The sequence below is a fragment of the Camelina sativa genome, chromosome 2 (genome assembly GCF_000633955.1).
Source record: "Camelina sativa cultivar DH55 chromosome 2, Cs, whole genome shotgun sequence".
Classification (NCBI taxonomy): domain Eukaryota; kingdom Viridiplantae; phylum Streptophyta; class Magnoliopsida; order Brassicales; family Brassicaceae; genus Camelina; species Camelina sativa.
In genome coordinates this window covers 25,465,124-25,477,781 of record NC_025686.1, presented here as the reverse complement: position 1 = coordinate 25,477,781, position 12,658 = coordinate 25,465,124, and the positions used below count along the sequence as shown (strand labels likewise).

The 12,658-nt window shown below is 41.5% G+C and overlaps 3 protein-coding genes and 2 non-coding genes across 5 annotated transcripts; 2 read left to right on the top strand and 3 right to left on the bottom strand.

Annotated features, from left to right (window-relative positions):
• Positions 7,302-7,373, bottom strand: TRNAT-CGU. The gene has a single exon. It is a non-coding gene; the product is annotated as a tRNA-Thr (tRNA).
• LOC104756755 lies at positions 8,652-9,068 on the bottom strand. Its single transcript, XM_010479402.1, has one exon. It carries the CDS (start codon positions 9,015-9,017, stop codon positions 8,652-8,654), a length of 366 nt encoding a protein of 121 aa, XP_010477704.1. The 5' UTR covers positions 9,018-9,068.
• TRNAA-CGC lies at positions 9,382-9,454 on the bottom strand. Its single transcript has one exon. It is a non-coding gene; the product is annotated as a tRNA-Ala (tRNA).
• LOC104738385 (pentatricopeptide repeat-containing protein PNM1, mitochondrial-like) lies at positions 9,598-11,433 on the top strand. Its single transcript, XM_010458569.1, has one exon. It carries the CDS (start codon positions 9,647-9,649, stop codon positions 11,219-11,221), a length of 1,575 nt encoding a protein of 524 aa, XP_010456871.1. The 5' UTR covers positions 9,598-9,646; the 3' UTR covers positions 11,222-11,433.
• Positions 11,521-12,654, top strand: LOC104738373 (COBRA-like protein 5). Its single transcript, XM_019237675.1, has 4 exons — positions 11,521-11,732; positions 11,847-11,920; positions 11,995-12,427; positions 12,513-12,654. The coding sequence occupies exons 1-4, from the start codon at positions 11,663-11,665 to the stop codon at positions 12,551-12,553; spliced, it is 618 nt and encodes a 205-aa protein (XP_019093220.1). The 5' UTR covers positions 11,521-11,662; the 3' UTR covers positions 12,554-12,654.

The following is a 12,658-nucleotide window of genomic DNA, read 5'->3' as shown; positions in this document are numbered from 1 at the left end:
TATCTCTGAAATGAATAAAATTCTTCAATTCTGATGAAAAGGTCGGCCAATCCTCGATATTAGACGTCATCCTTAGGAGGTCTGAGCAATCCGTAGCAAAAATAGCTTTATCCAAGTCCAACGCTAATAAGCACTCCATAGTCCAAATAAGGGTATCTAACTCTGCATAATGTGACCCGCGGACGCGGCTATGGATCGATGGAGGAGTGTATCTTTGGTCAAGTCAGAATCGGTGGGACTTTCCTCGGCCAAGCATCAAGGGTTCGAATCCAGAGAGGATTCAAACGACAGAAACGAGAGTTGAGGAGGTTCCAACGAACGGTTTGTGAAGACGGTCGCGAAGCCTTCTCAGAACGTACGGACGCGGCTGAGCGGATACGGCTAATGGCAGGACTCGGTGGGAAACGGAGGTGGAAACGACGCGAGATGGTACTGGGAAGTCTCGAGGGCTGATGGTAAAGAACTCGAGGCTGGCGAAGTGGAATCGATGATAGACTCGAGAGCTGGCGGAAGAGAACTCGAGGTTGGGACGGTGGGACGAAAGAGATGGGCGATGGAATAGAGGTGGTTTGATGCGACGACACAAGAGGGTTGGCTCTCCTCTTGATACGGTCAACTAAGAGATTACAAACCCGGTTTGTGAATCTCTTAGGGTTTCTCAAGAGCCAAGTCCCGGACTTAGGCTAAGGAGAGAGGTGAGACAAGAACAAAGAATCTCTCTTTGTGAAAATTTCTATTTCTTTCAAGTCTGCTTTTTACAATGAGGGTTGATGCCTTTATATAGTGAGGCTTACATAAGGAGACTCTAAAAACCCTAGGGACGTGGCCATGATCTAAACCATACACATGGCCAAAAAGCAAAAGCAAAGATAAAGCAAAGCAAAGACCAATCTAACGGTCATAGAGGGATCTAGAAGAAATTCAAAAGAAAAGAAGGGAAGGGGATAGGGTGGCCACGTCATTGGCTGAACGTGGATAGGATCTTCACTTCCTTGGCTCCTAAGCATGTCAATAAGTGTTTCCAAGTCATGAGCCAAGTGGGATCAAAGTGGAGATGCACTAGAGTTTGCTGCCTCGTTAAAACCTCTTTGGTAAACCCATTGGGACAAACCCAAAGTAGGAAAAAGAGTACAGCTCCTTCTAATGGCTTAGGGATGTCTTCACACTGGCGTGATGGTGAAGACACTCAATTCAAGCTTCCCAAAGCTGGTCGCGGCTCAATGTGCCTAAGTGGTGATGCTAACCTCGGGTCCTTTGTCCGTAGGTTGAAGCTTGGCCTTGAAGTACTCAAGAGGTGAAATGTTTTGCTCCTCCAAGTTGATTCTTCGTTTGGTCGCCTTGCTGGAGCTCCCTTGGTCGCGTTGAGGCTCCTGGGAGGGTCGCCGGTGCCTTGGCCGCGTTCGAGATAGGCGTTCTGTCCGTGTCCGATGCTTCTCGGTCATGCGTCTCGGAGCCGTCCGGGACGTCTCGGGCGTCTTGGTCAGGGGGTCGAACCCGTGATCACATCATTCCCTCCCTCTTCTAGAAGTTTTGACCTCAAAACTTTGCTTTTCACCTGATTCAACATAAGAAGACCCAAATCAGTAGCATCACAAGTTCATTCGCGGTTTATTACCGGGATCAAAGGAAAATAGTAGAGCCTTAAGGGTAAAGGATAGGACTCCCCTGATAAGGCTAGCGGTGAATGGTGTTTTGATCCCTTCGTAGGCCGCGGTAGGTTGTAGACGCTCTCCAGGATGCCACACATAGTTTTGGTCCGCACCAAAGTTGATCAAATGCATCGCCATATGACCTTGTGCGGTAAAGGTCTTGGCGCTAAAAGTGGAGAGAGATGGCTCGGTCTTGGCGACTCCCAGCTGGAGCGTACTACTTGTAGTAGTCAATAATATCACTGGATGGACAGACCTTTCAGTGGCCATCTTCGGTGGCTCAGCTTGCTTGAAACTCTCCATTATCAAGCACTCGTCGGTTATGGCGTTGAACACACGTCCTGACTCTTCTTTGGCCTCGCCCAGCGACTTATCACGCTTCCCGAAAGAGGACTCTTGCTCCACGTCTTTCCCCGAAGGTGGTGACTGAGCGTCAAGTCGGTCTTGGTCTGCGTGATGTTCGATGCTCGTTCTTGGCGCTACCAAATTTGGCTTGTCCTCTGCTCGAACTCCTCCTTTGGCCGGTTCCTTGCACAGTGTGGGCAGTTCACGGTGCTGAACTGGCGGCACATGACTCCTTGATATGGTTGCAGCGCTGCCTTCTTCTTGGAACGGTTCCTTGTACCGTGCTGGCGGCTCGCGGAACTGCACTAGAGGCGCATAAGTCCTTGACCTCTCGGCAGGGGTCGAGTTATGACTTGTTCGTGGGGCCGGCATAGGAACTGGTGCACGGTATTGAGATGAGCGCGCATACGTCCTGCTCGGCTGCTCCACATAGGCCGATTGACGCCTTGATCGCGAGGCCGGTGTAGACAATGGTTCATAGTATTCGTGCCGTGGGGTCTGTCTTCGCGTGGGAGCACTTGGAGACCAGGTAGGGATGCCTCGGTTACGACCTCGGTGATCACTCGAGCTTCTCTCGACCCGTTGACCAATTGTCGTTGATTCAATCCGGTCGAGTCTATCGTTGAGGTCTCGAAGCGTGTGTTGGAGTGAGATCAGTGCGTCTGCTGTGCTGGGTGGCTTGGGAATAGGCTCCTTTCTTCTTACGGATCGGTGCCTCGGCTTCTTAGTGTATGCAACCCAGTCATCACTATCGGAGTCTTCATATAGACCCGCCCTTGGTTCTTCAACGAGGGTAGCTCGTGACAAGGACGGCCAATAACAGTCTGGCGGTCCACGTTCGAGCTCTCCTTGATCTAACTCCTCGCCATAGTCCTCTTCGGACCAATATTCATCGCTGGTGGCCTCTTGCTCCGGTTCCAGGCCAAGTTCTTCATCACACCACGATTCCATATCAGATTCGTCTCCATCAAACTCCATGCTTGATCAGTGTACGATCAAGTGTGGCATATTGTTCGCGGTTTTGGAAACGGCTTTGGAACGAGGTGCGTTTGATGGTACGGACGGCTGTCGGAAGTCGTCGGCGGTACAGTGGCACGACAGTAGGACGAACGACCAATGGTGGTTTGTTGAAGATTTGCTGACGCGGCTACACGACCGAAGGTTGATCCTCGGTTGTTGACGCGTCTTGGTCCGTACGTGATGTGCTGGCTGAGCAAGTGGTGTACCTCGTCAAAACAAAAGAATATTCGTGAGTATCTTTAAATTCAAATGGACCACAAGGAGATATTTATCTCACCAAGCAATGATTGAGGACAGCTCACGACAATTCAAACCTAAGACTAAACAAAAGCAAAAAGTAAAAGCAAAAGCAAAACACTAAAAGACAAAAACTGCTTTATGACCAAAATAAACAAGAACTCAATTCCTAAACAAACTCTAGCAATTTTCAAATTAAATGCAAAACAAAGATGAACAAAGATGCAAACATCCTAGATAAATGATGAACAATGCCACACATGCAACAAATTAAACCAAAATGATGCAACGAAACAACTAAACAAAAATGATGCAACTCTATCTACTAAAGCCAAAAGCAAAAGTAAAAGCAAGTTACTAAAAGCCAAGAAGACAACTCTCCCATGGACCACAAGGTTCAAAGGAAGGCTATCCACGTCCACATTTGTTGTGGTCTTGACCAAAAGCACTTTAGAGGTGGCTAATCTCTCTACACACAAAAGCAACTAGTCCTAGACCACACAAGAAAATTCAACACGGTTTTGACCAGTTTGAATTTCAAAAGACTTGGCTAGAAATTAAAGAGGAAAAAAACAAGTGGTAGAAACCAAATGTCTTTCACCTTTATATTTACCAAGCGACAAGGTTAAAAACACCAAAACACAACTAAAGCAAAGCACAAACGAATCTAGCACCCTATAACAGCAAAACAAAAAGCAACACAGCCTTTAAAAGATCTAGACAAACAAACTAAGAACACACAAGAACAAAACAAGAACAGCAAGAACAAACTAGAGCGAACAAAAACAAGCTAGAAACGAAAAGGAAAACTAACAACCGAGAAAACAAACGAACTAACAACCTAAAGATTCAAGCTTTATACAAAAGAGAAGAGTTTTAGATCGACACAACCTTGTAGGAGCGTTTGAAGCTCTGATACCAAGCTGATGTGACCTGCGGACGCGGTTATGGATCGATGGAGGAGTGTATCTTCGGTCAAGTCAGAATCGGTGGGACTTTCCTCGGCCAAGCATCAAGGGTTCGAATCCAGAGAGGATTCAAACGACAGAAACGAGAGTTGAGGAGGTTGCAACGAACGGTTTGTGAAGACGGTCGTGAAGCCTTCTCAGAACGTACGGACGCGGCTGAGCGGATACGGCTAATGGCAGGACTCGGTGGGAAACGGAGGTGGAAACGACGCGAGATGGTACTGGGAAGTCTCGAGGGCTGATGGTAAAGAACTCGAGGCTGGCGAAGTGGAATCGATGATAGACTCGAGAGCTAGCGGAAGAGAACTCGAGGTCGGGACGGTGGGACGAAAGAGATGGGCGATGGAATAGAGGTGGTTTGATGCGACGACACAAGAGGGTTGGCTCTCCTCTTGATACGGTCAACTAAGAGATTACAAACCCGGTTTGTGAATCTCTTAGGGTTTCTCAAGTGCCAAGTCCCGGACTTAGGCTAAGGAGAGAGGTGAGACAAGAACAAAGAATCTCTCTTTGTGAAAATTTCTATTTCTTTCAAGTCTGATTTTTACAATGAGGGTTGATGCCTTTATATAGTGAGGCTTACATAAGGAGACTCTAAAAACCCTAGGGACGTGGCCATGATCTAAACCATACACATGGCCAAAAAGCAAAAGCAAAGATAAAGCAAAGCAAAGACCAATCTAACGGTCATAGAGGGATCTAGAAGAAATTCAAAAGAAAAGAAGGGAAGGGGATAGGGTGGCCACGTCATTGGCTGAACGTGGATAGGATCTTCACTTCCTTGGCTCCTAAGCATGTCAATAAGTGTTTCCAAGTCATGAGCCAAGTGGGATCAAAGTGGAGATGCACTAGAGTTTGCTGCCTCGTTAAAACCTCTTTGGTAAACCCATTGGGACAAACCCAAAGTAGGAAAAAGAGTACAGCTCCTTCTAATGGCTTAGGGATGTCTTCACACTGGCGTGATGGTGAAGACACTCAATTCAAGCTTCCCAAAGCTGGTCGCGGCTCAATGTGCCTAAGTGGTGATGCTAACCTCGGGTCCTTTGTCCGTAGGTTGAAGCTCGGCCTTGAAATACTCAAGAGGTGAAATGTTTTGCTCCTCCAAGTTGATTCTTCGTTTGGTCGCTTAGCTGGAGCTCCCTTGGTCGCGTTGAGGCTCCTGGGAGGGTCGCCGGTGCCTTGGCCGCGTTCGAGATAGGCGTTCTGTCCGTGTCCGATGCTTCTCGGTCATGCGTCTCGGAGCCGTCCGGGACGTCTCGGGCGTCTTGGTCAAGGGGTCGAACCCGTGATCACATCACTACATGTAATGGGGATAGGCTTCTGCGCGATCTTTTTATCTCTATGTGCAGGATTCTATCACCGATAGACGCAATCCAGCCATGCTCACTCCTATCCACCTCTGTATGCCAATACTTACACCACATCTCTGCTTATAGATATGGGTTGAAATTTATATTCTGATACTTCAAAAAAGGGTATTATTGCACTTGTTCTTTGTTGTGTAGTATTAATTCATTGACCCATATATCTATCTTCCTTAAGTTCTCTAAGGTATATATACGACAAATACTAAACATTTATATATGTATCAAAGTGAGGATACGCATTAAAATATCAAAACTTATGATGCGATCATATATATAAATAACATTTCCTCAGAGATATATTGAGACTAGTGAATTCTTTTTTTTTTTGGGGTTAAATTTAAAGTAAAATAAGACAACTAATGAGTTCGAGTGGAAGACATATCCTTGAGACCAATTGAAAAACTTCCGTAAAATGTAACGAGTGGATGTAATGCCCTCAAATTATAATTTTATGAATAAGAATAAGGTATAATGGTAGTCCGTTATCTTATCTAACATAAAAATTAGTGTATATATATCGTAGTGATATGCGAATTGTAGTTGATCAAGAGAATATATACGTTTTTAAGAATCTTGAATTGGCAAGAGATAATTTATCTTAAATGGGATAATATATGGTCCATATGATTATAAACTTCTTTTTCATCACCGGCATGCTTCAAAGTTAAGAGAGGAAGAAAAAAAAAAAACAGGTCCACTTTATTTCATTTTCAAATAATTCACTCACTTAGGCATGCAATTCTTTTTGTTTTCTCCTTTTTCTTTATCAATTCTTTTTTCTTTCTTTCTTTTTCGCAGAGGTTATTATTTATGGTACATTTTTCTCTTATCCTGTTTTCTGTAGTCAGGCGACGATAAGAAATTAAAATATGTAGTACGTACTATATATTTTCTAAGAAAACTTTTACCGATCTGTACATAGTTTTTACTTTTAATTTGGTCTCCTCGAAAGAAATGCAATGAAGACTGGACATGGAGATCTATGTGAACCTCATTACTCAATTCACTGTATAATAAACAGTTTTATTAGATTTTAAATTTTACGATTCTAATTATTTGTACGATCTGCTATGAATGTTGATTTTTCTTGTAGTGTGTGTTTTCTAGTTATGGCTAAAATAACTGAACTTATGTGATCTCCATGTATATATGTTGCATAGTTTGATGTCGATATAGTCTATAAACATGAGTGCTTCAGTCATTTCTTGAGTTAGGTTATTAACATATTTACGGAGTATTATTTAAACCCTTAAACAAAAAAGAAAACATATATATTATTTACTAACTCACAAGTAAAATAAATCTTTCATAGAATAAAAGTACAGGTCCGAAGCGAGCGTCGTCCTACTATCATCAACTGACAATATATATCTGCTGTTTGGTAAATTTTCAAGCTTGTAAGGATCCGACATTCTTTATGGTATAATTTGTAAAGAACCGACATTTTTAATGGTATATTCTTGTATCATATGTTGATCATAGGAATTTTTGGGTTAGTGTTGTTTTTTATGTTCATAGGAATCAAAACACTGTTTGCCACACACAAAAAAAAAGGAATCAAAACACTAATTTTGTAGATTAGGAAACTGAGAATCATATTGGTACTAGTACTACTACGCCATAAGCGCGGCTAAGCGCTAAACAAAACGCACTTATTGGGCCATCAGAAAAAATAAAGGGATCAATAACATTTTCTGAAGGGTAAAATAAATACAAGCCCCCGGCGAGGATCGAACTCGCGGCCTTTCGCTTACGAAGCGAACGCAATACCACTATGCTACGGAGGCATTACGACATTATTAGTCTGTAATTATTGTCTAGTAGTAGTATGCTCCCCTTTTTTCCAAACCTTAACCGCCCTTAATTGATGGATTGATTCTTCATGTACAGACGTTTTAGCGACTTCATCATTGAAAAAATCTCTGTCTCAGAAAGAATTGTTTAATAACATTTTTTTTTGCTTTCTCTCAGATTGAATGGTGTGTTCTAGATTACGATATATGATATTTCATTCACCATATTTGTTGATTGGAATTTCTAATATTGTTAAATTGTCAATTCATAAATTTTGTTTTAACAGTTGATCACATAACTACTTATTTTCATGATTATGTTCACCCGTGAGATACTTTCCCTAAAGTATTATATTGATAAACTAGATAATATTGATTAGATGACTTTACGAATGTTGGAGTGCTTTTATTGGATCATGGTAATTTGTGAGTACAACATTGTTGAATTAACCCTATTGTTTAAAAAAACAATGAGAAGCTCTTTTGTTTAACATGATAAAATTCTATTTTGTTGTAGGAGGAACTGCTCCAACAATTCTTGGACTGGATGGAATCTGTGCGTCGCAGTTGGCTCCAGCTTCTAGATATGCCTTGTTACAAGCAGGACTTACATTGCCGAGATAATCATTCCTTAACCATTGAGAAATTTCATCGACACATCCTGGGATATTCATCACTACTGGTGACCAACATTTTGTTATTTCTGGTCGTAATGTATCAGGAAATAGAAAAGGAAAGGGTGTCTGAGCATTTACGGAGGCTATGATGCATACAACCACTAGGAGTGAAATCACACTTTTAATAGACATAATGAGAAAAAGAGCCTTAGTAGAATAAAATCTAATAGAGATGTTTAGTGCTCGATTTTGTTTTGATTGATGAACAACAGTAAGAAATAATTTTTTATTAACATTTTATTTGCTTTCTCTCATATTGAATGGTGTGTTCTAGATTACGATATATGATATTTCAGTCACCATATTTGTTGGTTGGAATTTCTAATATTCTTAAGTTGTCAATTCATAATTTTAATTTGTGTTAAGATTTGTCACATAACTACTTATTTTTTAAGTTTAAGTTCACGCGTGAGGTACTTTCACTAAAGTATCATATTGATAAACTAAACAATATTGATGAGATGACTTAACGAATGTTGTAGGGTGCTTTTATTGGATCATGGTAATTTGTGAGTACAACATTGTTGAATTAACCCTATTTAAAAAAATAATAAGAAGCTCTTTTGTTAAAAAGACTAATTAACATTATAAAATTCTATTTTGTTGTAGGAGGAACTGCTCCAACAATTCTTGAACAATGGTCCTTAATGATATGAGGAAAAAATGGACTGAATGGAAACTTTGGGATGCAGTTGGCTTCAGCTTCTAGAAATGCCTTGCAACAAGCAGGACCTATATTGCCGATTTGTCCAATCAATATCGATTGAGAAATTTCTGCGATACATCCGGGGATATTCCTCACTGATGACCAACATTTTGTTATGTCAGGTAGTAATCCTGGCATACCAGGACTTGGTTGAAATGGAAAAGGAAAGGGAATCGGAAGCCGTGGTAGCTGAGCATTTACGGAGGCTATGATGCATACAACCATTAGGAGTGAAATCACACTTTTGATCGACATAATGAGAATAAAGAGCCTTAGAAGAATAAACCTAGTAGAGATATTTATTGAGCTCGGTTTTGTTTTGATTGATGAACAACAATAAGATCCTTGCTTATTTATATGGAATGAAATGAAACTATTGCATTAACTATCTTTGATAAAACGTCTTGGAATTCTCTTTATTAGGTACTTAATTAGCTACTTGAAACCCCCAAGTATGAAACGAACAACATTAACTAACAAACCTTTAATGTGAATCGAACTTATTCTGGTCTCGTTTGCATAAGGATTAGCTTTAGCTGTTTAAATTTGATGTATTTCGTGATTGTAAACTGTACATACGACAGTCTTCATTTAATATGGACACGGTGCAAAAAAAAATTGGAGGTGCGGGGAATCGAACCCCGTGCCTCTCGCATGCGAAGCGAGCGCTCTACCATATGAGCTACACCCCCAATCAATAACTTAATGATAATTAACTATATTATTTTGGTTACATTTAAACTTACAAATGGGCTGAAAGCCAGCCCCAAAGTGAAGCCCAATAACTCGTGATGTTCCTAAATCTTGAATTAGGGTTTTAGTCTCCTTCCTTTTCTCTCACTCTCTCTCTTGGTTACTAATTTTCTCTCACTAAAAATCAGAAAATGCCGCCGTCGTTACCGTCTCTGCAACTCCGGCGACTACTCCTCCGTAGCATCGTCACCTCTTCCTCCTCCTCCTCCGCCAATACTCTTCAATCTCAGTCCCGTCTCATTTCTTCCAAACCATCGTTTCCTCCTCAACCGCCTTCCCGTTCCTCAACATTCTCAACGTTTCCTTCTAGATTCTTCTCATCTGAAACAAATGCAGACTCAGAAGCTTCAGATCCGAAGCAGATCGCTCTCTCTTTCTCCAAGGAGCTCACCGGGAACCCAGACGCCGAGTCTCACTCCATTTCAAAGAGACTCAATCTCAGCTTCTCCCACGTCACGCCGTGTCCAGATTCGATTCTTCAAACACTTAATCTCTCCCCTGAAGCTGGTCGCGCTGCTCTAGGGTTTAACGAGTGGTTGGATACGATCGATGCCTTCTCCCATACAGATGAAACAGTTTCGTATTTCGTCGATTACTTCGGTCGTCGGAAAGATTTCAAAGGTATGTTAGAGATCATTTCCAAATACAAAGGTATCGCCGGAGGTAAAACATTAGAATCTGCGATTGATAGGCTTGTTCGAGCTGGTAGACCTAAGCAGGTCACTGAGTTCTTTGAGAAGATGGAGAACGATTACGGTTTGAAACGTGATAAAGAGTCACTTACTCTGGTGGTTAAGAAGCTTTGTGAAAAGGGACACGCGAGTATCGCGGAGAAGATGGTGAAGAACACTGCTAATGATATATTCCCTGATGAGAATATTTGTGATTTGTTGATTAGTGGTTGGTGTACTGCTGAGAAGCTTGATGAAGCAACTAGGTTAGCTGGTGAGATGTCTAGAGGAGGGTTTGAGATTGGTACTAAAGCTTATAACTTGATGCTTGATTGTGTTTGTAAGCTTTGTAGGAAGAAAGATCCGTTTAAGCTTCAACCTGAAGTAGAGAAGGTTTTATTAGAAATGGAGTTCCGTGGTGTGCCTAGAGATACTGAGACTTTCAATGTGTTGATTAACAATCTTTGTAAACTTAGGAGAACTGAAGAAGCGATGACATTGTTTGGTAGGATGAGTGAATGGGGTTGTCAACCAGATGCTGAGACGTATCTTGTTCTGATCAAGAGTTTGTATCAAGCTGCTAGGGTTGGTGAAGGAGATGAAATGATTGATAAGATGAAGTCAGCTGGGTACGGTGAGTCTTTGACTAAGAAAGAGTATTATGGGTTTTTGAAGATATTGTGTGGGATTGAGAGGCTTGAACATGCTATGAGTGTGTTTAAGAGTATGAAAGCGAGTGGTATCAAACCTGGGATCAAAACTTATGATTTGTTGATGGGGAAAATGTGTGCTAATAACCAGCTGACTAGAGCTAATGGTTTGTACAAAGAAGCTGCTAAGAAAGGTATCGCTGTTAGTCCTAAGGAGTATAGAGTTGATCCGCGGTTTTTGAAAAAGAAGAGCAAGGAAGTGGATAGCAATGTGAAGAAGAGGGAGACTTTGCCTGAGAAAACCGCTAGGAAGAAGAAACGGCTCAAGCAGATCAATATGAGTTTTGTTAAGAAACCGCACAACAAGATGAGACGAAGAATGTGATGCTGATGATCTTTCAACATCTGATTTCTAAAGATTATTATGGTCTTTGTTCTTTCCTCTTTTTATGATTTTGTCAAGAGAATTCGTCTTTTTTTGCTTGGTCACGAGCAAATAGCTTCAATAATCTTTGGTTCGCCTCAATGTAAACGTTTACCCAGAGTTTTCGCTTGGCTCAGGAATCGGAGATAAAGTTAAGATTTTGGTTAACGTAATGCTTTTCTCGTACGCCCAAGTTGAGTTTAGGATCAAGTAATCATTGTTAATTATGATATATTGAAGTTAATACAAGATCCCGGGGATAAAGGCATATTTAAATGGTATACAAATACAACTGTAATGATGTGTTGTAATTTTGTACCCTCTTGATGTAGTCAAAGTCGTCGCCTTCTATCTTCTTACAAAGTCTCTCCCTCTCTCTCTCTTCACTTCTGAACCACAACAATGGAGTCTCTCTTCTCAGCTATGATGATTGTCCTCCTATTGGTTTCCTTTTCTTGTTTGACTTCTTCAGGTAAATCTCTGAATATGAAGAAGAAGAATAAGAAAATCTCTATCCTTCTACACATTCACCTTTATTTGTCTCTTCCAAAAACTTATAGAGTCATTTGTGTTCTCTGATCTGCAGAAGCTCGCTCCAGCAACAACGGAAACATCACAGTCAAATGGGATCTCATGAACTGGACGCCTGATGGCTACGTTGTAAGTTCTTATTCTTCTTCTTGTCTCACAAAATCTTAGATTCTGCTTTAACTTCAAGATTGAATCCATATCAGGCAGTGGTTACAGCCTACAATTACCAGAAGCAACGTTCGGTTCCAGGATGGACAATGAGTTGGAGATGGACCAAGAAAGAAGTGATCTGGAGCATGGTTGGTGCACAAACCACAGAGCAAGGAGACTGTTCCAAGTTCAAATTCAACATCCCGCATTCCTGCATGCGTAAGCCAATAGTTGTTGATTTGCTTCCCGGAACTCCTTACAATCAGCAGATCGCTAATTGCTGCAAAAACGGTATCTTGAAACCCGGTTTAGAAAGTTCATTCCAGTTAGCCGTTGGTAATGCTGGTACCTCGAGTAAGACTGCTCGGATGCCTGTAAACTTCACGTTCACGGCACCTAAACAACAGTACATCTGTGGACCGACTAAGAACGTTAGACCGACCAGGTTTATAACTGCAGATAAAAGGAGAATGACTAGAGCCATGAGTAAGTTTTCCACCAGAAACAAACCTCGACAAATCTGTAATTCTGATTTTGAAACTCACCTGCTTTGTTTTTTGTTCTTACGCAGTGACCTGGAACATTACTTGCGTTTTTCACAAGGCAACATGAAACAACAGAACTCTCCAAAGAAAATATCTTATATAAGCAAATCTATCTCCAGAGTTTCTATAGTTTTGTAATATCATGTATGCTTCATGTTTTATGAAAATAAAA

What these genes read in the sequence shown, in the direction of transcription:
- LOC104738385 (XM_010458569.1), top strand. Translation starts at nt 9,647, where the DNA reads ATGCCGCCGTCGTTACCGTCTCTGCAACTCCGGCGACTACTCCTCCGT.
- LOC104738373 (XM_019237675.1), top strand. Translation starts at nt 11,663, where the DNA reads ATGGAGTCTCTCTTCTCAGCTATGATGATTGTCCTCCTATTGGTTTCC. An exon ending in GGACGCCTGATGGCTACGTT is followed by an intron (nt 11,921 to 11,994) that starts GTAAGTTCTTAT and finishes AATCCATATCAG; the next exon opens with GCAGTGGTTACAGCCTACAA. An exon ending in GAGAATGACTAGAGCCATGA is followed by an intron (nt 12,428 to 12,512) that starts GTAAGTTTTCCA and finishes GTTCTTACGCAG; the next exon opens with TGACCTGGAACATTACTTGC.
- LOC104756755 (XM_010479402.1), bottom strand. Translation starts at nt 9,017, where the DNA reads ATGTCGATCAAAAGTGTGATTTCACTCCTAATGGTTGTATGCATCATA.